The 22,679-nt window shown below is 42.4% G+C and overlaps 1 protein-coding gene across 2 annotated transcripts in view; it reads left to right on the plus strand.

Moving 5' to 3' along the window:
• The window catches only part of Fopnl (FGFR1OP N-terminal like), a 16,458-nt gene extending 6,030 nt beyond the window's left edge, over window positions 1-10,428 (plus strand). For both annotated transcript variants that reach the window (XM_008829876.2, XM_017797342.2), the window contains 2 exons: window positions 6,391-6,527; window positions 9,863-10,428. In XM_008829876.2, coding sequence (XP_008828098.1) covers window positions 6,391-6,527; window positions 9,863-9,939 — 214 coding nt within the window. In that variant the 3' untranslated portion in view covers window positions 9,940-10,428. The remainder of the gene's footprint in view (window positions 1-6,390; window positions 6,528-9,862) is intronic.
• The last annotated feature ends 12,251 nt before the right edge of the window (window positions 10,429-22,679 follow it).

The raw sequence follows: 22,679 nt of genomic DNA on the forward strand, positions 1-22,679 counted from the left end.
TCTTATGTGCCCCTCTCCCTGCCCCCTGGTTGGTTGGTTTCAATGCTGGTAATTGAACCCTGAACCTCAAACATTCTAGGCAAACCCTCTACCCCTGAGCTGCACCCATAGCCCTCTACTACTTTCTAAGAGTCACCCTTGGTTTCTTGATCCTTTTTTAGTTCTTCTAAGGCTTTTGTCTTTTTCTTCCTCTTTTTTTTTTTTAAGTAGATTCTTTTAATTTTTAATTTTTATTTTTATTTTATGTGTATAAATGTATTGTCTGCTTATATATAAGTGCATCCTTGTTGTGCAGTGCCCAAGGAGGTCAGAAGAGGGTGTCGAATCCTTTGGAACTGGAGTTATGGACGGTTGTTAGCTGCCATGTTAGTGCTGGGACTTGAACCCAGGTTTTCTGCAAGAGCAGCCAGTGCTCTTAACCTCTGAGCCATCTCTCCAGCCCCTTCTTCCTCATTCTTAATTCTTCCTACCCATTGCTTCCTTACTTCAATTTAAGAACAAATTCAGATCTCCCTTCTCTCAAAGCCTCTGTAGGCTCCCCTCCCTAATGGCTTGATGGCTTCTTCATGACAGATCTGCTGAGTCTGCCTTCTGCTTTCGTTTTTTGCTGTCTTGCATCTTAAATTCTTTCACTATTTATACTGATAGTTTCTTAGCTCTTTTCCTATGTTTAGTGCTTCTTAAATTTTCTCAAGCCCCTAACTGACAATTAATACCTAGGAGGCCTGAGTACATAACTCAAAGCAACTTTCCCTAGCAAGAAATTTCTTTGAAGATTCATTTTCTCTTTCTAAGTTTGTTGATTTTTTTCATTTGCCTTCATGGTATAATTGTGTTTTACCATAAAATGTTTTATATGCCACTTACACTTACTCTTCCCAAAGGTCTTTGTGTGCAGTGTTCCAAAATTAACGTGCTGTCGTGTCCCTAGGGCCAAGTGTTTTTCCGACCTCAGAAACTCAGTTTTACTCAAGTTTCTGCAGCTTCTTGTAATTCTGACGCCTCTTCCTCACAGTGCTGCTGTCCTTGGTTTCTTTGGCTCTTTACTGTCATGTAATAATTTCCTTGTCTCCCTGATGGTGTCCTGGGCTTCTTCATTCTTTTGCAGGGTTCCTTTAATTACATGGGCACTCCTCAAGTTTCTGTTTTTCACTTCTGTTTCTTCTTGTGTGCCCTTCTTTTCTAAGTGAGTCTTTAGGGAGGCCAGTATGTCACAACTGCTTTCAACTAGACCACCTCTGAGTCAGGCTGCCATATTTCTGCTGGCATCTCAAACACAGTGTGTCCAGAAAGCGTGTGCTTTTCACCTCCTGTGCCTCCCCATAGGCTCCTTGTGTAGCTGCTCAGGTCTTAGAGGTGGAGCCCGTGGGCATTTTTGCCTGGTCCTTTCTCTACCAGTCCTTCACAGATCCTGTTGATTCTGCCTCTGGCCTTCATTCACGTTGTCCCAGGCCATGCTCTTTACACTGTTTAGGAGCTGCCTGACTAGTTTATCTCCAGTTACACTTTCCTGACTGTTCTCCCCTGCTCTCTGTCTCTCTAAAATGGAGTTGCTACATTGTTTAAAACCATTTAATAACTTTCCATGGTGTACGTGAGCTGTGAGCAAGTCACATTCCTTAGCAAGGTGCTTCATGCCCTGATGGCTCTACCCACCTCTCAGTGGATCTGCTCAGACCTGACTGCCCACTGTGCCCTGAGACACTGTAGCTTCGAGGGACTTTGCCTTTGTACTAAATGTTCCCTACCTGAAGCCTGGGCTCAGTCCCCCTTCCTCTCAGCTTCTATAGGATCACCTTTCATCTTCCTGGTCCTGTTTAGATGCTCCCACAGGAGTTGGGAGGGAAAAGGAAGTGGTCCTGGGCTTCTGGGTGAGGGAATGGTTTGTGCTTATTGCATTCAATTTCAGTTACTAAGAAAATTGGTTCGCTACATAAAATCAGTGTGACTGATAAAGAGAAAAGAAAGCATTCCTCAACTTAGTTCTACAGATTCTTTTTTTTTTTTTTTTTTTTTTTTTTTTTTTTTTTTAAAAAAAAAAAAAAAAAAAAAAAAAAAAAGAGGACGATAAATCTTTCACTGTGATATATCAAAATAAAAAAAAAAAGCCTCTACCTCCCGAGTGCTGGGATTAAAGGCGTGCACCACCACACCCGGCATATGTTTTTTTTTTTATTTCAGAATTTCACTTTATTGTTAATATGTAGTCAGACTCCAGACACTGCCCAAGCAGGTTATGATCTTTTTCTGACAGAAAAGCCTTGAAGGTACAAGGCATGAATGTGTGTAAGGAGCTGCTTCCTTCTTGCTGTTGTGTACTAACGTGAAATGCCCTCAATCCTTAGGGCAGGAGCAGTGACCGGAGTTGGGAGAAATGTCTTTTGAGGAGAGTAGTTAGAATTTGTTTGGGTTCTAGTGAAAGTGCTGATTGTTGCAAACATGTGGGTAGCACAAAAGATACTGTTCCCACCTGCTCACTGACACCTTCATTCCCCAAAGAGGAGGCCTGCAAACATTTTCCCTTGCATCATTCAGATACATTCTATGCACTTGAACGCCATCTGTGTGTATTTTCTTCCATGTGGAAGGGGTTGTGCTTCCACACCAGCATGTATAAATCTTTTTTCTTTGTTTGAAAGTTACAGATTTCAGACATGCAGAGAAGTATAGATACTCAAGTTCCTCTTAGATGTGGAATGTTGCACTTTGTTTTAGTTTTTATGTTCATTTTATTTTATGAGTGTTTGGTTGCATGTGTATATGTGCACCACATGCATACCTGGTGCCCACAGAGGCCAGAAGAGGATGTGGATCCCTTGAACTGAAGTTCCAGACAGTTGTTAGCCACCCTGTGGGTGCTAGGAACCCAAACCCAGATCCTCTGTAAGAGTCTAAAGTACTCTTTTTTTTTTTTTTTTTTTTTTTTTTTTTTTTTTTTAAAAAAAAAAAAAAAAAAAAAAAAAAAAAGAGGACGATAAATCTTTCACCACCCGTGTCATGCAGGAGAGGAGGTCAGGAGAGGCTGTCGAATCCCCGGGTACTGGAGTTACGGACAGTTGTTAGCTGCCATGTGGGTGCTGGGATTCAAACCTGGGTCTTCTGCAGGAGTAACCAGTATTCTTAACCATTGAGCCAAATCTCCAGCCCTTGAGTCTCAGATTTTTGTTGTTGTTTTGTTTTTAGACTACATAAAATGTGAAGGTATCTTTGAGGGTTACCTTTCTGTGTCCTTTCCTTCCCTAACTTAGCAACATCTTTCCTTATAAATGTTTCTAAAAATTTTAATTATGTGTGTGTAGGGGTATGTACACGAGTGTAGGTGTCTGAGGAGCCTAGAGGCATCAGATATTCCCTGGAGCTGAAGTTACAGGTGATTGTTAGCTGCCTGATGTGGGTGCTGGGAACCAAACTCCAGTCCTCTGCAAAAGTGGTATGTGCTCTTACCTGCTGAGCCATCTCTTTAGCCCTACATCTTTCCTTTTTATTTTAACTTTTTATTTTTTTATTTTGTATGTAGTGTTTTGCCTGCATGTACATAAGTGTGCTATATGTGTGCAGTACCCATGGAGGCCAGAAGAGGGTGTTGGATCCCCTGGAACTGGAGTTATGTGGGTGCTGGGTTTTGAACCAGGGTCTTCTACAAGAGCAGCCAGTGCTCTTAACCACTGAGTCATTTCTCCAGCCCCACGTCTCTCCCTTTTGTTTTAAACTATAGTGTTCTATGAACTGCAATGGGTTTATCTGTTTCCCTATCAACAGATATTTAGGTTATTTCCAGCATTTTATTATCACACTGAAACATGCCTTATGCCTGCTGGGGTGTCAGGTGCTCCTGTAAACTCTGGAGGTATGATAGCACACACTGTTTTCTGCAGTGTTTCCAGAGAGTGACTGGGGAGTGCATGTTCTACGAGGAGCATGCAGGAAGGCCTCTGGATCGCATTCCCCCTTGGTCATTCATGATATATATATATATATAAGCTCAGAGAAGTCCTGTGGCTAAAAGAGGCTTTGTCATCTAACCAGTGTCTCCAGATTTATTTTATAAGGAAATCTTTAGGAGGATGTATTTATTCCTGTCCTGAGGAGCTAGTGGTCATGGATGCAAAGGTCACGTGTTAAGTAAAGTAGTGGGATATATTTTAACAAGGGTAGATTTGGACAGTCTTTGAAACTTGTGAAAACACTAAGGAGTCTAAGAGTGGCTGAGGGTGAGCAGTAAGGTGTGGTGTGTAGTTTAAACAGAAGGCATTGGTTTACAGTTAGCAGGTGCTGGGAGTGAGCAGCTATTAGGCTCTTCCTGGCTCCTTGGTAGCCTCTGATACATCTGTTGCAGATGAGTGAAATAAGCTATCTTTCCAGAAAGTAAGGGAACTTCTTTGAGCCCTGTTTCTTAAGCCTCTGGGACTTCTGCTCACTGAGCTTGCTTGCCTCATCCAGCCATTGCCTGTGCTGTTCTCTCAGAGCAGCTCTGCAGTGCATGAGCTAAAACCTATGGAACCAGATGAGTCTTGAAAATCATAAGCTTTCATATTAAAAACAAAAACCAAAAAAACCTGGTCCATAGTGTATCAAGTACTAGGTAGATGTGCCAGGGGACCTAAAGGGACCTTCTATAATCACATATTTTTCAGTAAAACTTGAGGAATTTTACATAAAGTCTATAATAACTGAATCCATGTTACCAAGTGAGTTTGTGCCAAATTTATGGAGAAAACTTCAGTCTCAGAAGCTTTGCTCTTTAGAATTGTAGATAGGGTGTTGTGAAGCTTTGGTTTTATTTTTTCTTTAATTCAGTTTTTGAAATTTAAATATTTTTGATGTTCCTGGAGATCAAATTCAGGCCTTGGACATGCTAAGCAAGTTCTTTACCACTGAGCTGTACCCCCAACTATACTTTGCTTTACATGCTTTTAAATTTTAAATTTTTTATGTGTATGTTTTGCCCGCAAGTTCACCATGTACATCCAGTTGGATCCCCTGGAATGGTTACAGATGGTTGTTAGCTGCCATGTGGGTGCTGGGAACTGAATCTGGATCTTCTGCAAGAGTAACCAGTGCTCTTAACTGCTGAACCATCTCTCTAACCAGATGCAGAGTCTGTCCTCTCCTAAAAGCTCAGGCATCTCACTTGAGAAACTTTCCTGCTTTCCTAGGCTTCTAGAATGCTGCTGTAAGACATGATTATTTCCTTTTGCCCAAAAGTTTCCTCAAGAATTTGGGGCTTGAAACATGAATTTATTTTTGTGATACTGGGAAATAGGCCGAGCTGACTCTAGCCTAGGGTTTTTCAGGAGGTCTCAGACTTCTGATGGCCACAGGATATGCCTGCAGATAGCCTTAGCTCCCCACATGCCTGTTCGTGGACTGCTTCAATGCAGGCATCTGCTGCCTCTAGAAACCATGATCGAAGAAAGGAGGAAGTGACCATCCCTTCTACGTCACGCCATCAGTTAGAAGTGAGTAAGGCCCAGGCAAGGGCAGAGTATTTAGGGAGTGTCATACTTTGAATCATTTTAGCAGCTACTCAGAAGCTAGCTCTCTGAAAAATAACTCGCTTTGTGTTTTCAGTGGAGATTTGAAAACATTTCTGTATTGTCAGCAGAGCGCCTTCATGTGTGCAAGGGACTAATAGAAACCTCTGGGCAGCATATTTTATGGAAAAGAATATAGGAGTCGGGTCTGCCTGGGAGACCCCAACTCAGCTCTGAGCTGGGTTTTCTCATTCATGAATAGGAGGTGATGTGATTAGGAGTGATAACAAAACAATGCAGTAAAGGGGAAGAGGAAACTAACATAGCCTTCCAGATATTACTTACCACCCAGCTCTCCTGTAACCAAAATTCACATGATTAGACGCTTGACACTTGTGAACTCCTTTATAGCATAACACCGCTGTCACTTATGGACTGTGCTTATGCTGTGAGCCTGGGAAGCTGAGAATCATTTCCAAAGTCCACAGCTGGCCATCAGCAAAGCCAGAATTTGAAGGCAAGCCCCATGCTCTCTGGAAGGACCTTAACTGGACAACAAGGAACCCCACAGACATCAATCAGCCCACCAGCCAGAGTTAGAATCTGGGGAGTATTGGGCTGAACTTGGAGTTGACAAGCTGAATTCCAGTGGATTGATTGGAACATCATTTCAGTTTATATGATTTTTAAGGTGCTAATATGTTTTCTGTGGATTTTTAAATTGTTCCTCTTGTTAAATGATACTTTTAAATTAAGACTGAACGTTGGCCATTTGGATAATAACCCTGTGTCTTTTGGGCATGAGTGATTTAGCTGGCCATTTCAGTGTCAGAGCTTATCTTTAAAGTCAGTGTCTTAAGCCTTTCCTACCTATGCAAAGTGTATTGATTTTGTTTTTGGTTTCTTCCTGTCGTAGCCCTCTTTTATATGGAATTTTAGCTCATTTCTTGCGCAGTCCTCCAGATGGCATGCAGAATGCACTTCGGACAGAGTCGGCACTCCAGCCCCCAAACCTGAGTCTCGACTGGCAGCCAAGTGGAAGAAAGCCAGTGGGTAGGCAAAAGATTCTCTTTTGAGCTTCAGCAAGTGTAGTCTCTTCCTGAGGTTTTGAGTCATAGTTTAACTCTGCTCATGTCTATATGGCTAGCCTGTGTTACTCAGCCCCCTGAAAACAAAGTGCTCTGAAGAAAGAAAATCTTGAAAGGGAGAGAGGTTGAGTGGGAAAAATGCTTAAGTATAATTTCTGTGTCAAAGTCTTGAAGAAACCCAAATTTTCACATCAGTTTATAGTCTTTGGAAAAGCTTAACCTTCCCATACTATATAGTTTTTTTGTTTTTTAAATCAAGTCCTCTTTTTCCTCTCCCAGACTGGAAAATAAAAGGCAAGATTGGCAACTGCATGTAGAGAAGTCATGGCTATGTGCTTCCTTTACATTTTCAAGACATTTCCTGTGGTAGATGGCAGTTATCTACAAATAATAGACTGACTCTTAGGAGAATAGCCCATATTTTTTCAGAGTACTAACTTTTGTTATTTTTTTTTTTGGTTTTGGTTGGTTTTTTTTTTTATTTTTTGAGACAGGGTCTTCTAGTAACCCCAGCAGGCCTAGAACTCACGGAGAGCTACTGCCTCTATCTCCAAGTGCTGGGATTAAGTCACAGCAGGTGACTCAGTGATGAAGGTGCTCGTTGCCAAGCCTCACAGCCTGAGTTTGAATCTCAGGATCCACAAGGTTGAAGGAGAATGATTCCCACAGGTTGTCCCTGAACTCCGCATGTATCTGTTGTGCATATGTGCTTATGTGCATACACAGGCACAGAGAAATAAATGTAATAAAAATTTTAAAAGTCTTAAAATTTAAAATTTAATTTTATCTTTGCTTACTTGTTTCAGACAGGCTCTTTCTGTATAGCCCTGTCTGACCTGGCACTTACTCTGTAATTTTGGCTGGCCTCAGGCTTATGGAAGACCTGTTCTAGCCTCAGCTGGGATTACAGGCATATGCCAGCTTAGACATCATTTTTAAATAATACTTTTCTAGGGGACTGAGGAGATAGCTCACTGGATAAGAATGTTGGCTGTGAAAGCAACGGGACTTGACTTCCAGTTCCCAGCACCTACATAAAAGCCAGGCATGGCCATGTATGCCTGTAATCCCAGTGTTGGTGGGGCAGAAACAGGCAGATTCTAGGAGCTCCCTCATCAGCCATCCAGCTTAGCCATAATGGTGAGCTTCAGGTTCATTGAGAGACTGTCCCAAAAAAGAAGGTGGAGAGTGGTGGAGGAAGATTCTCCTGGCCTCTACATGTACATGCACAGATGTGTGCACCCTCACACACACATGCACATATGCCACACACACAAGTAAACAAAATAGTTTTCTAGAAAACCTAAATTCATTATGTCCTAAGGAAAGTTTTAATTTTGTTCAGTTTAGCAAAGTTTACCTGCACTTGAGGGAAAGACATTTTCATGTTTTGTTGACCCAGAAAGGGGTCTGTCCTGAGCTAACCAGTTGGTGAGAACTCACATCTGTGGGCCATCCCGCTGTCCTAAGGAATGGCAGATTCCGTGTGTGATTTGAGTCTAAAATTACAGTTTTCTAGTAGCTTTAAGTTTATATTTTTTTCCTGTAATCAGTTGTCACAGGGAAGGTTTTGTCAGTTGTATTTGGTGTCTGGGATGGTATACCCTCAGGAACCTAGTTTTCCCTCTGCATTTTTTAAATTATTATTTTTTTAATTTTCATTTTATGTGTATGCGTGTGTTGCCTACATGTATATAAGTGCGCCCATGTTGTGCAATGCCCTTGAGGTCAAAAGAGGGTGTTAGATCCCCTGGAACTGGAGTTAGCTGCCATGTGGGCGCTGGAAATCAAACCTGGGTCCTCTGAAAGAACAGCCAGTGCTCTTAACTGCTGAGCCACCTCTTTATCCCAATTTATTAATTGTTTTTTATTACACTTGTGTGTGTGTGTGTGTGTGTGTATATATGCTGCTGTGCACATTTGGAGGTCAGAGGACACTTGTGGGAATCACCATGTGTATTCTAGAGATCTAACTGAGGTCCTCAGGCTTTGAAGGAAGAGCTTGTTTATCCACTGAGCCATCTTGTGGACCCTGTATCCTGGAATTTGAAAACTATTTCCCACAATTTTCTGGATAGAGTTACAGATATATCATATATATCTATCTATATTTATATCTATCTATCTAATCTATCATCTATCGTCTATCTATCATCTATCTATCTACCTACGTATTTATTTATTTATTTATTGGTCTTTTTGAGATAGGGTCTCCCTGAACCCCAGCTGTCCTGGAACTCACTATGTAGACCAGGCTGGACTTGAACTCATAGAGATCCGCCTGCCTCTGCCTCCCGAGTGCTGGGATTAAAGGCATGCGCCACCATGCCCGGCTCATTATTATCATTTTTATGTGTATGAGTGTTATGCCTGCATGTAGGTAAGTGCACCCGTGTCATGCAATGCCCACAGAGGATAGAAGAGGCTATTGGATCCCCTGGAACTGGAGTTACAGGCAGTTGTTAGTTGCCATGTGGGTGCTGGGATTCGAACCTGGGTCTTCTGCAAGAACAGTCAGTGTTCTTGGCCACTGAACCATCTCTCCAGCCCCAGAGTTACAGTTTTAATAGGAAGATCTAAACTGTGCCTCTTTTTTCTTACCACAAGAGGGTGCTGCTGGAAGGCTTTTCCAGTAGAAGTTTTGTTGTTTTAATGGCTCAGTGCTACTGTACACCTGCCCTCTCTCGTGAGTTCCATTCTTTACATCTTAGAGAGTGATTGGCCACATGGTACTCTAGGTCACACTTTACTCATGGAGAAAAAAGAAATTCAAACTGTATGTGTGGGTATGTGGCACAAGCCTGTGATGCCAACACTTAGGCTGAAGCAGGAACATCAGGCGTTCAAGGCCAGCTTGGGCTGCATAAAGAGTTCTAGGACAGCCTGGGGTATGTAAAGAAACCCAAGAAACACTTTTGAATACTTACAGTGAATTCCTAACACTGCACATTTATGATGTCCTCAGTGATGTTCAAGAAATGAAGTTGTTTTCATTATCCTAAACCATCTATAGAACTCACATAGTAGGGCCAGCAAGATGGCTTAGTGGGTAAAGGCATGTGCTGCCAAGCCTGCTGACCTGAGTTTAATCCTGGGACCTACTTCGTGGAAGGAGAGCACCAACTCCCTCAAGTTGTCCTCTGACCTCCACACATGTGCTGAGGCACCTGCTCCCCCCCAATCAATAAGTGTAATAATAAAAAGGCATTAAATATTTGATGCCTAAAAATTCATATAGACATGCTTGCCTGTCCACCTGTTTTGAGCTGGGGTAAGTCCTAACACTTGTATTTCCTCCAGATGATCACCTGGGGAAGGAGAGGCAAACAAGTGCCAAGACTGAGGAGCTTCACTCTTCACAAGCAGTCAACAGATGACATGTACACTGGATCTGATCTCAAACCTGTCTGTGAAGTAACTTATTTATTGCCCCAGTGCTATCAATTAAACCACTATTATTTGTAAGCATTTGAATTACTGCAAACTCTCAGCCCCTGGTGTTTTACTGCATTGTGAAAAGCTAACTGCCATCTAGCTTACTGGATGCTACTAGAAAGAAAATGTTTTGTTTTCAGGATGCATTTTAAAATTTCTTAAGTTTGAAAAGTGAAACAGCTTTTTAGTACTTTGTACATTCTTTTAAAAAAGCCATCTCTAAGGGCTGCGGATGTGGCTTGATTAGAGCACTTGCCTAGCATGTGCAAGGCCCTGGGCTCAGTTGCAGCACAAAAAAATAGAGAACATAGGCACAGGTCTTCATCTGTGAGTTCTGATCCATGACATGCATGCTCATTAAACTTCCTTCAGTTGTAATTATATGGATCTGTGGAATCATTCTTTTTTTTTTTTTTTTTTTTTTTTTTTTTTTTTTTTGGTCTCCCAGTAGCCCTAGCTGTCCTGGAACTCACTATGTAGACCAGGCTGGCCTTGAACTCATAGAGACCCACCTGCCTCTGCCTCCCAAATGCTGGGATTAAAGGCATGTGCCACCACACCCAGCTAATCATTCATGTTTTGAAAAAAACATTAAAAAGAACATTAAATCCCTTAAGAACTTATTCCTATAAAGTTTGATTTTTTTTTAATAAAAAAATATGAATTACTGCCCAACATTGAACTTTTAAGCTAGATAACAATGCTCTTTTTCTTTCATAAGAATACTTTGGCTTATACTAGAAGACTTAATGAAAAGGTTAAAAGGAAAATAATTTTTTTAGTTTGATATAAGTAAAACAAAGAGTTTATTTTATTATGTATAGGATGTATAAGCATGAAGAGACGGGCCTTGGGAGAAGTGCCACATGGGAACTTTAATAGAGGCATTGTCTGAGTTCCATGGACAGTTCACTTGTGCCATTAGTAACGGCTGCAAGAACGTCAGCCCTAAAAGACTTACTAAACATCGGTTTTTACTCTTGGGATAGGAAATCATAAGAGCTGTCTCTAAATGCTACTTTGCTGTTTTTTAAGGGAGTTTTCAAAGTACAGCCCACTGTCCTTTCACTGAATACAGCTGTTACTGTATTATTCCTGACTGGCAAGGATTTCAAGGTGTCCTCAAATGATCTTGTGAGGGCCATACAGCCTGACAGTGTGTGGGGCACTGGTGTAACTGACCGTTGACTGATCTGATTTTTATCAGGCGATGCCAATTTGAGTCCACTCTTCACAGACGGGTTGAGAATTTAATGTTAATGCAGAAAGTAATGAATGAAATCCCTTTAGAGCAAATATCACAAGTGATAAGAGTCTGCGAAGACCTCTTGGGTTAACAGTGTATATGTGGTGCAGGGTCTTATGAAGGCCCATTTCCATTTTTTTGTTTATTTTCAATATAGAAATAAAAATCTGTTTAGAATACATTTTCTGATGGTGCATCATTATTGTACTTAAATTTAGTAAAGTGAACAAACTAACATGTGTTTGTCTGATTTTTGGGTTTGGGGTTTTGTGGTTTTGAAATGGTCTCACTGTGTCTCAGTCTGGCCTCTGCCTTTCGAAGTGCTGGGATTAACAGCATGCACCATTATGCCCGTTGATATTTTATTTAAAAAAACCAGTAAACAAGCTGACAAAGTTCACATATATCAAAGAAAAACAGTCTGTAGAGATTGACACAAGCAGGCTTAGATTTCTGACACACAGAAGGGCTGCTGCTCCTATAACATTGAGCAACATTGTTGAACGAACTCACTGCTGTGAATATTTAGGCACCTCAGTGACTCCAGACCTAAAGGAATCACAAAGCCGTATAAAACAAAACTCCCCAGGAGTAAGAATTCTAACCTCTCATTCCTTTGGGAGCTTTATTTCTCTACTCTCGTATGTCAGAGAGCCCAGGGCACACCAAACAGCTCTCAGCTCTGATGGCCATCCAGTGGAGACAGGCATGGGCTTTCAGCAAGCCTGCCGTTGGGAACCTCTCATTGTGTTACGGACCACAGCTCTTTAAATGTAGAATTTACTTTGTTGTGTTGCATCTTTTGTGTACTTCATAAGCATGGTGCAGAAGATGCATTATATTGAATCATGCAACCCACTCCAGTTTCTGAATCGGGCTGTGATGTCACCGATTGGATCTTCTGTTGCCTTGGCGGTTTTCCCGATATTGAACCGCATTTCTACTGTGTTCATCCACTTCTGGTCTTCCTGGCTCTAGATGAACACTGTATACAACGCCAGTGTTGACTGCTTGGGTATGTTCCTTGTTTGCATGAGCCTCCTCAATATTTTCTCCCAAATTAACTTTCAACTCTTCACTGTTAGGATATGCCTGATTGTGTGTCACATCTCTTCAGGAGGCTGAGCCCCTGTGTGAATGGCCTTCTCTTAGATTTCAGTAACACTTGTGATTGGTTCAGTAAGTACAGGCATACTATTATTTAGCAGGTGTTTTGGCATCTGGAGTATTTCTAATCAGGTCATTCAGTGTGCATTAAATTTCTTTTGGGGCATCCCTTACTCATCAGGTCCAAGCATTCAGAAATGCTTTATTTTTCAGTAGATAAACTTCGTTCATCTGCCGTGGAGGACCAAGGGCTGGACTGGTTTTCCATTTCCTCCAGCATAGGTGGGAGCTGTTGAATGAGGAGGCCTTGTTAGCGCTCGTCCTTGCCAGCTGTCCACCCATTGAGATGCTTTTCTCTGTGCTGTGGTTTTCTTGGGCTGAGTTGATCTATCAGCGCTTGCTCTTGCTGTAGTAAGTCTGGTAACTGGTTTTGCACTTTTCTGTCAGCTTGGTGAATCAGGCCTCACGTCAACTTCAGGTGTTACACTTCTTGATAGTGCCTTATTTCTTTTTATGTCCTGAGAAGAACTGGGTTTGACAACAGCTAAAGCTGTTTTCATTGTAGTGGGCCTTTTTCACAAGCCCTCTTCTGATCGTAACGCTTGGGTTCCCAGGCGGCCTTGCTTGCCAGTGCACTGGTGTCATTGTGGTGACTTCCGATAGCTTCCCAGGAGTACGCTCTTGAGTGTGGAGCTCACAGAGTCAGTGCTCACTGCTTTACTGTAGTGGTTCGGTCATAGTTGAGGCTCTGACACTGCCAGTGTGCACAGCTCTGGCTTTGTGATTTAGGGAACACAGTTGGAAGTTCCTTGCTGCAGAACCTCATCTTTGACCTGTGCCGGTTTCTGCACAAGCTAACAGTCGGCCCGATAACACTGAAGCACAGCCTTCTTGAGCTTGCCAGCTTCTGGTTTTTCTGCAGTCACTGGTTACTTTTTTAAAAAAAATTAGTTTATATGTATGAGTGTATTGCCTGCATGTGTGTAAGTGCACCTGTGTCAGTCATATAATACCTGAGGAGATCAGAAGAAGGCGTTGGATCCCCTGGAACTGGAGTTACAGACAGTTGTTAGTCACCATGTGGGTGCTGGAAATCGAACCCGGGTCCTCTGCAAGAACACCCAGTACTCTTAACCACTGAGCCATCTCTTGAACCCCCACTTATTATTTTTAAGATAAAATGCCTGACTTAATGTCATATTTTGAATTCAGAAATCATCTTTAATTGGTAATAACTGCATAGTTTGATTATCATCAGACTTATTTCTGAATTAGTTGATTCACTGGAAAATTTCAAAGGAATAAAGTTTTTTCCTCTTGTTATTTTTGCTGTCTGTAGATCTTTGATATTTTCTATATATCGGCCAGTTACGTTGAGTTTCAGAACCTTTTCCCTTAGACCTGGTCTTCAGGTGCCGTACTTCCTAGTCTCTGATAATCAGGTTTTCCTGTTTGAGGTTTGTGGTCTTTGCTCTCTGAACTCTGGGCTCTCTGGGTCAAGGCAGCTAGCTGCAGGTCTCGGTACAGTCGGCATTTTCATCACAGCCCGCAGAAGAGTGTCTCTCTTGGCTTTGAGCACTGTGGACTCAACTCAGACCACCTCTGCCTCGCTGCACAAGCCCCATTTCCATTTTTAAATGTGCACTGTGACTGGAGTTATGAATCCCATTGTGTTCTATGTGGGAACATAAATACCCAGATCCCCCGTGGGACTTGGTTTACATCCAGGGATGTAACCCTCAGACTCTGAGCTGCCTCAGGAATTATAGTCACGTAGGACCAGATTAAGAAGAAATGCTGGTGTTTATACATTTGGATACCCATATAAGAATCATCCAAATGGTAAACAGAATTGTCAATGTAGTCTGCAGTGTGTTCGTGAGCATTATTCTATAAATTGCCATGTGACTTTTAGACTCTCAATGAGTCATTTAATAAAAAGCAAACAGCTTAGCGTTCATATTACTGTCTTATCCAGAGAGAGCCCTGGAAACAGGAATGAGAGGGGCCTGCTCCCTGGGCCACCAGGGACTGTGCAGTGAGGCTGGCATATGTGTGCACTTGGTACCCGTCATTGCCTTCATGGAGGCTCACTCTGAGGGGACAGCATCATAGCATGGGTGGCCAGGTATGTTTGAAAAGCTTATGTTAGGGCTGGGTGTGGTGGCGCACGCTTTTAATCCCAGCATTTGGGAGGCAGAGGCAGGTGGATCTTTGTGAGTTCGAGGCCAGCCTGGTCTACATAGTGAGTTCCAGGACAGCTGGAGCTACAGGGAGATCCTGTCTCAAAAAGACAAAAAAAGAAGAAAAAAAAAGAAAAAGAAAAAAGAAAAGCTTATGTTAGAGTTTTTGAAAAAGGAAAACCATCTATTTTCAAAACACAATGTGGGGCTGGAGAGAGATGACTCAGCAGTTAAGCGCACTGGCTGCTCTTGCAAAGGACCCAGGTTCCATTCCCAGCACCCACGTGGTGGCTAACAGCCATCCATAACTCCAGTTCCAGGGGAATCCAATGCCCTCTTCTGACCTCTGTGGGCATTGCATGACATGAGTGCCCTTACATACATGCAGGCAACATACTCATACACATAAAAAATAAAAATAATGAAATTTAAAACACAATGTGTTTCGTTTTTGTTTTTTTTAATTACCCAAGTAAAAGAGGACTTCATTTCTTAAAAAGTTGAGAAATAAATAAATAGATAGATAAATAAAAAGAAAAAAGTTGAGAAAGAGCCAAGTGTGGTGACAGATGCTTGCAATCTAGGCAAGTGTTTGAGAGGCTCAGGCAGGAGGACTGAGTTCAAGGCCCACTTAGGCTGTGTAGTGAGACACAAGATAAGAAATTGAGAAGGCCTTCTGTGGAAATTTCTGTACTTGGGATTTATGAACAGTTCCAATTTATCTTCCTGTGGTTTCTTAAAAAGGTTTGTGGTGTGGGTGGGAGGCGCTGAAGAGATGGCTTGGCAGTTAGAACACTTGCTGTTCTTCCAGAGGACCCAGGTTTGATTCCCAGCACCCACATGATGGCTAACAACTGTCCATAACTCCAATTCCAGGGGATCCAACACCTTCTGGCCTCCGCACTTGCACGCAGGCAAAACACTCTTATACATAAAAATACTTTTTTATGATAGTGAATATATATTTTTTAATACAATAGCTGCCAGCAATTGATGTTCCAGAGAGAAGAAAGAAAACACAAGCATTCTATAATGAGCTTTTGGTCCTATCCAAGAAATTCTATTTCTTTAAAAAAAAATATGCCAATTCTGTTCAACATTATAGCTTGGGACTTTAATTTTTTCCATGATAAAAATATAATTTCGGTTGCCCCAACCTTGATAATTGTAAAGGATGAATTTTAAGAGGTTACTGAAAACTTCAATAGCGCTTGCTTCCCTCCCTCTCTTGAACTGTTGATTATTACTAATGTAAGAAATTGGTAATTCAATTACCTTGATGAGATGTATATCAAAATCTCCATGAAAAAAATAAACTACTTTTCCTCCTTTATACATTGTAGACATTTCCTGAGTGGGTTTTTTTAAATATACAGAAATTATCTACATGCAACTAATCTACATGCAACTCTGAAAAGATTCCTAACTCAACAGAAGTCTGAATGCCTAAATTCTAGAGCTGAGCCATCTAGCTTAAAAATCAGTGTCACAATCTCTTAATTGTATGCAAATTGCTCAAGGGTTTAGGGCTGTGACAGCTAATGTTACTGAGAAATAAAGTCTTATCTGCATTTCTTTGAAAATCAGTTATCTACATAGAAAGGAAGTTATATTAACCAGAACAAGTAAGGACTTTCCCGCTATTTAGTGGTTTCTCAGTAGCCTTGGAAAACAGTAAGACACTCTATTTAGAATCCAGTCTCCTAAGTGAAGCATACCAAAAGGAGGTTGAATGCAGGAAGAATGATTCACTAGTGTTAGACATGAGATCAGATGATTCCTGGATGTCAACCCATACACTACTTCAACTGCATGAGAACTTTTACATCTCAAGACTCAAGATTCTAAGCAATGACCTTTCCACACAAACAGAGGGCTGGGGGCTTGCTGTAGGATCTTCCTCTTTACAACTTCAGTCCATCTGCCAATCTCAAGCTTAAATTCTGCCTTCGTCAAAATCATTGAGAGGCTCGCCTTCCTTGGACGTCCAGAGACAGCCAAGGGCTGGAGGTACAGCGCAGCTGCTAAAGGCTGATGAATAACCAAAAAAATACTTTAAAAATAAAAAAACAAAAAAGGTTTGCTGGGCTCGAGAGATGGCTCAGTGGCTAAGAATGCTGACTGCTCTTGCAGAGGACGAGGGTTCAGATCCCAGTACCTACATGGTGGCTAACAACCAACTGTAACTCCGGTTCCAGGGAAATCCGATGCCCTCTTCTGACCTCTGCAGGCATTGCATGACACAAGTGTACCTACCCACAGGCAGGCGATGCACTTGTACACATAAAATAAAAATAAAAAAGGTTTGCAGGCTAGAATATTCATTGTGTTTTATTTTATTAATTTTTTTGAGACAGTCTCACTATGTAGTCCTGGCTAGCCTGGAAGGCTATATGTACATTAAGCTAGCCTTGAACTCTATTGCCCAGGTATTGAGATTAAAGGTGTGCATCTCTACACGTGGCTCAGCTGGGACATTTAAAATACTCAAGGAAAGGAAAGACAAATGTGTTCAATAGAAGACTCAGCAGACTAGCCTCAAAAGTGTAATACCTCACTGGTGGCTTTCTGGGGGTTGGGAGAAGTTTCCTTCTTGAAATACCAGAGAAGTTTATGGAAAAGCTTGAATTCACACACAAATAGAATGGGAACAGGAACCGAAGAGGGCTGTGGAAAGGTGGTTATTCAAAGCTTGGGCAAAGGAGAAATGCCCAGCACTCCCAGGGCTGACATCTGAAGATGTCAAATTTAAGCTTAGCATATATTTTTGCATAGAATAAACGAATAGCTTAGTAATTATGTGCAAGAACACATTTGTATATGATTCACATCCCTCACTGATTATGTAAACTCAATTGTTCCTTTAGCCTAAAGCCAAGTGTCCCTGATGGCCTAACAGTTATGAGAATATGCCTTTAAAGGCATCTGGAACAGTGCTTCCTAGACACTTGGTATTTGATGTTTGCAATAACCACCATGCCAGGACTGGCCTTCATGGATTTTTTTTTTTTTTAATGAAAGTGAGGTCAAACTAACTTCCTAAAAAGTTTTTTAGTTCTGTGTGGTGGGGCATGCCTTTTATTCCAGCACTCAGGAGACAGTGGTAGCCAGATCTCTGTGAGACCTAGACCAGCCTGGTTTATATAGCAAGTTCTAGGCCAGTTGGAGCTACAGGAAGAGTCTGTCTCAAAAAAGTCTGTCAAAAAAGAACCCCCACTAAAAAAAAATACATTAAAAAAATCTTTGGGGTAGCCGGGCATGGTGGTGCACACCATAGGCAGAGCTAAGAGAATTTCTGTGAGACCCTGTCTCAGAAAACCAGAAACCTAAAACACAAACAAAATTTTGGGGACTGGAGGCTGGGGGCTCAGAGGTTAAGAGGACAGGCATACTGTTGTTGGAAAGGACCAGAATTTGGTTCCCAGCACCCTTGTCAGGCAGCTCACAACCACTTGTAACTGCAGCTCTAGGAGATACAATGCCCTCTTTGACCTTTGAGGGCACTTCACCCACATACACATACACAGTCATACACATAAATAAAAATAAAGTTTGTGGGTGACTGGGGAACACACCTAACACTGACCTCTGGCTTCTATGTGTGCGTGTACAGATAGACATACCCACACATTAAAAAAAAATAATCTTTGAGCCAGGTGTGGTGACACATGCCTTTGATCCCAGCACTTGGGAGGCAGAGTCAGGCGGATCTCTGTGAGATTGAGGCCAGCCTGGTCTACATAGTGAGTTCCAGGCCAGCTCTGGGGCTATAGGGAAACCCTGTCTCAAAAAGACAAGCAAAACAAAAATAATCTTTCGGGCTGTGGAGATGGCTCAGTTGGTAAGTGCTTGCTGTGCAATCATGAGAACCTGAGTGCAGATTCTGGCACCCATGTAAAAAGCTGGGTACAGTGACATTGTCCTGTTATCCAAGCACTGGGGAGGTAGAGACAGGAGACTCCCTAGACTCAGTGGCCAGTTAGTCTAGCCAATTTTGAGAGACCCTGTGGCAAAAAGTGGAGAGTGACACCAGGTATGGTGGCATGTGCCTTTAATCCCAGTCCTCGGAAGGCAGAGGCAAGCAGATCTCTGTGAGATTGAGTCCATCCTGGTCCACATAATGACTTCCAGGTGAGCTAGGACTAGGGAGTAGGGAGACCCTGTCTAAAAACAAACAAAAAATGTAGGGAGTGATGGAGAAAGTCATACAGTGTCAACTCCAGGCCTCCACATGTACACATACATACCTCCAGCCATGAACACACAATCAATGTTATTTTATTTATTTTGAGAACTTTCAGGTGCCCAGCTAAATGGAATGGGAAGCACAGGGTGCCCCCCTGCTCTGCACAGGCCCAGCTGCCCACACTGTCTCTAGGCTGCACCTGGGCTGCATTTGTTAGAGGGTGAGCCCACACTGACCTGCTCACCTGGCTCCCTAGTGGACACTGGAGCCCACTGTTAGGGGACAAGCCAGTGGTCGTAGAGCCATGCATAGTGGCAGGAGTTGGCTGGGATGGTGGGTGCCGTGCTGCCTCCCTGCCCTGACACCTGCTCTCTTGCTCTTATATCTTGCGGACCAGGTCAATGTGCGGCCTTCTGATTGGTTCCTTTCACTTAACAATGTGCAGTGAAGTCTTCATGGCACCTCAGCTCTTTCTAGTGCAGAGTCCTATTTCATCATGAGTTACCTGTTCCCCTACTGAGGGATATCCTGGTGCTTCCAGGTGTTGGTAAGAAAGACTAAAGCTACCACTCAGCACTCAGGAGCTTGAGGAAGATGACCAGTTTTAAAGGCCAGACTGGGCTACTTGGTGAGACACTGTCTCAAAAACCAAAACCAAAAAGTCTGCTATATACACACATGTATATACACCCATGTCTGATGGAGATGATAAGTTTTTTACTTCTTTGAGTAAACCCCCAGAAACTAGGATTTGCTGGCTGAGTATATTTAGCTTTGACAAAATAGTTAAAACTAATCCTAGGAGTGGTGAACATGCCTTCAGTACCGGCAATATTAGGAGGCAGAGGCAGGTAGATATCTGTGAGATCGAGGCCAGCCTATCTATATATCAAGTTCCAGGCCAGCTAGACTGCAGGGAGACCTTTGTCAAAACAAACAAATGGCTGGGTGAGGTGGCACATGCCTTTAGTCCCAGCACTTGGGAGGCAGAAGTAGGTGGATCTCTGTGAGTTCAAGTCCAGCCTGGTCTGCATAGCAAATTCCAGTCTAGCTGGGGCTACAGGGAGACCCTGTCTCAAAAAGATGAAAAAAAAAATGCTAAAACTACTTTTGAGAATCGTAGGACCCTTTCCGATAGAGGCAGAGGACCTGTAGTTACTGGGAACTCAGCATTGGACATGGGTAATCTACCCAGAGATGGGTGGGGGCCATCTTGAGAGCCTTCAGTGCACTATACAGGATAGTTCCCACTGAGCCATCCTTGTCAGGAAGAGGAGGAGGCAGACCTTACATTACATCAACATGGACTGATGAACGTGTGTGTGTGTGTGTGTGTGTGTGTGTGTGTGTGTGTGCCTATGCCTGTACCTGTGCCTGTGCATGTGGAGGCCAGCAGGTGTCCTGCTCTATTACCTTCTGCTTTACCCCCTTAAGACAGGCTCTCTCACTGAACCTGGAGCTAGGCTGGCAGCCAGCAAGCCCAGTGATCCCCATTTACATTCACCACCACAGCCACAGGGGTTATAGTTGTGCATGGCCATGCCCAGCATTTTACATGGGTGTTAGGGATTTGAACTCAGGTCCTCACGCTTGTGCAGCAAGTGCTCTTACCTACTGAACCCTCTCACCAGCCCAGCTGATATACTTTAAAATAATTAAGTCTTGAGGCACACACAGGAGTGAGCCATGCTTGGATGCCCTCTTTGACCTTCCTAAGCTAGAAGGCATTGCACATGGGACTTTTCAAAGCCAGTGACAGATACAAAGCCATGTGATTAAAAAAAAAAAAAAGACTCCAAAGAAAAATTTCCCCTCTGCCATCTTATCTCAGAGTTTGTGGAAACCCCCATTAAACAGACTGTCAGAAAGCCATGCCTAAACTGTTGACAACACTAAGTCAAGAAAGGGTCATTTTGTAAAGTGACTTCTCTCCTCTCCATTTTAAAATAGCTGACCTTTTAGCCATAAGAAACAAAAACCTCTGATTCAGTTCCTAGAACAGTGTCTTTCCGAAGACTTCAGACATCTAAACTTCGTGCATCAGACAGATATTTATCCAACAGCTGTTAAGTGAACATACTGTCCCTGAGTGCTGCTCAAGTGTGCCAGGAAGGTATGAAACTGTTTATACAAGGCCTTGGCACTGCCATTTAACAACCAACCAGCAAGGTAGCGAGGGGAAAGAGCCTGCTGTCTGCTTTTCCTTAAAATGGGTGCAGAAGGGCAGGTAGCCCCAAAGCTGTTCGGCTTAGCGGAGCTGAGGAGAAAGCTCTTAGACTTCTGGGTCTCAGTGGTCGAGTGCTTGCCCAGTGTGGTTTAGTACCTACCACTGAAAAAAAAAAAAAAAAAAAAAAGATATATGGAGCTAAGCAGATGGCTTAGTCAATAAAACAGGACCTGATCCCCAGCACTCATGTAAAAGCTAAGCGTGGCAGCACACATCTGTAATCCCAGCATTGGGGAGACAAACAGGAGGATCTCTGGAGCTCACTGGCCAGCCAGCCTAGCTGAATTTGCAAGCTCCAGGTACAGGGAGAGACCCTGTCTCAGAAAATAAAGTGGAGAGCAACTAAGGAAGACACCTAGTGTTGACATCTGGCCTCCACACACATTGACACACATAGGAACATGTATGCATATGTACACAAAATAGATATCTACAATTTAACCGTCTTTCCATCCATCCATCCATCCATCCATCCATCCATCCATCCATCATCTTTCTATCCATCAATCCATTTGTTTGTCTATCTCTTTCTATGTATCTTTCTTTACATCCATCCATCTTTCTATTCATTTATCTTCATATCCATCATCCTTCCATCTATCTATCTATCTATCTATCTATCTATCTATCATGTATATATCTTTGTATCTATCTACCATCTCCCTATCATCTATATCATCAGTCATCCGTCTATCTATCTATCATCTCTCTACCGTCTATCATCTATCTATCTATCTATCTATCTATCTATCTATCTATCTATCTATGTATCTGTCTATCATCTATCTAATCTATCGTCTATCTATCTATCATCTATCAATCTATCATCTATCTATCATCTATCTATTAATCTATCTATCATCTATCTATCTAATCTATCTATCATCTATCTATCATCTATCTATCTATCTATCAATCATCTATCTATCTATCTATCAATCATCTATCATCTATCACCTATCTATCTCAGACTTCTATTTACTTGCTAAGGATGATTCTATTGGCCAGGCCAAGCTGGAATCCCTCCTTCTCCATTATCCTACCTTGCTTCAGAATCAGGTGATTTAACTTCTCAACAGCAGACTGCTAGGGACATTTACTTCACATTTTTCCATGTATTAGGTGAGAGAAGGCAGCTGAATGCTACAGTCTCCACTTCCCAGGCTGTGGAGATGCCTCTCGGGTAAAGTGCCTGCTGCATACCCATGAGGACCTGAGTTCCATCCCTAGTACCATGTAAAAAGCCAGGGCAAGGGGATGCCAACACTGGAGAAGTAAGACAAGAAGCACCCCATAGTGCCCCTGCCAACCAGCCAGCCTAGTCAGCCAAGCCTGGGGCTCTGAGAGACCTTAAAAAGCAAAGTATAAAAACAAACAATGCAGGGCATGGTGCCGGAGGCCTTTAATCCCAACACTCAGAAGGCAGGCAGATCTCTGTGATTTGGAGAGCTCAGCCTAGCAGAGTTCCAGATCAGCTAGGGCTACATAGTAAGACCCTGTCTAAAAAGAAATAAAAATAAAAATAAAGGACAGCTCTGGAGGACTGACACCTGAGATTGCCTTGGCCTCTGAACACGCATGCATACACACACACACACACACACACACACACACACACACACACAGAGTCTCCGTTTCTTTTTTTATGTGTATTTTTATTGAATTTTTGTGGAAATTATGTAATATATCCTAATCATATTTAGACCCCCTTCCCTATCTGTAGCCCCCTAGAG

This window comes from Nannospalax galili, unplaced genomic scaffold (assembly GCF_000622305.1).
Source record: "Nannospalax galili isolate Female #2095 unplaced genomic scaffold, S.galili_v1.0 scaffold32, whole genome shotgun sequence".
Taxonomy (NCBI): domain Eukaryota; kingdom Metazoa; phylum Chordata; class Mammalia; order Rodentia; family Spalacidae; genus Nannospalax; species Nannospalax galili.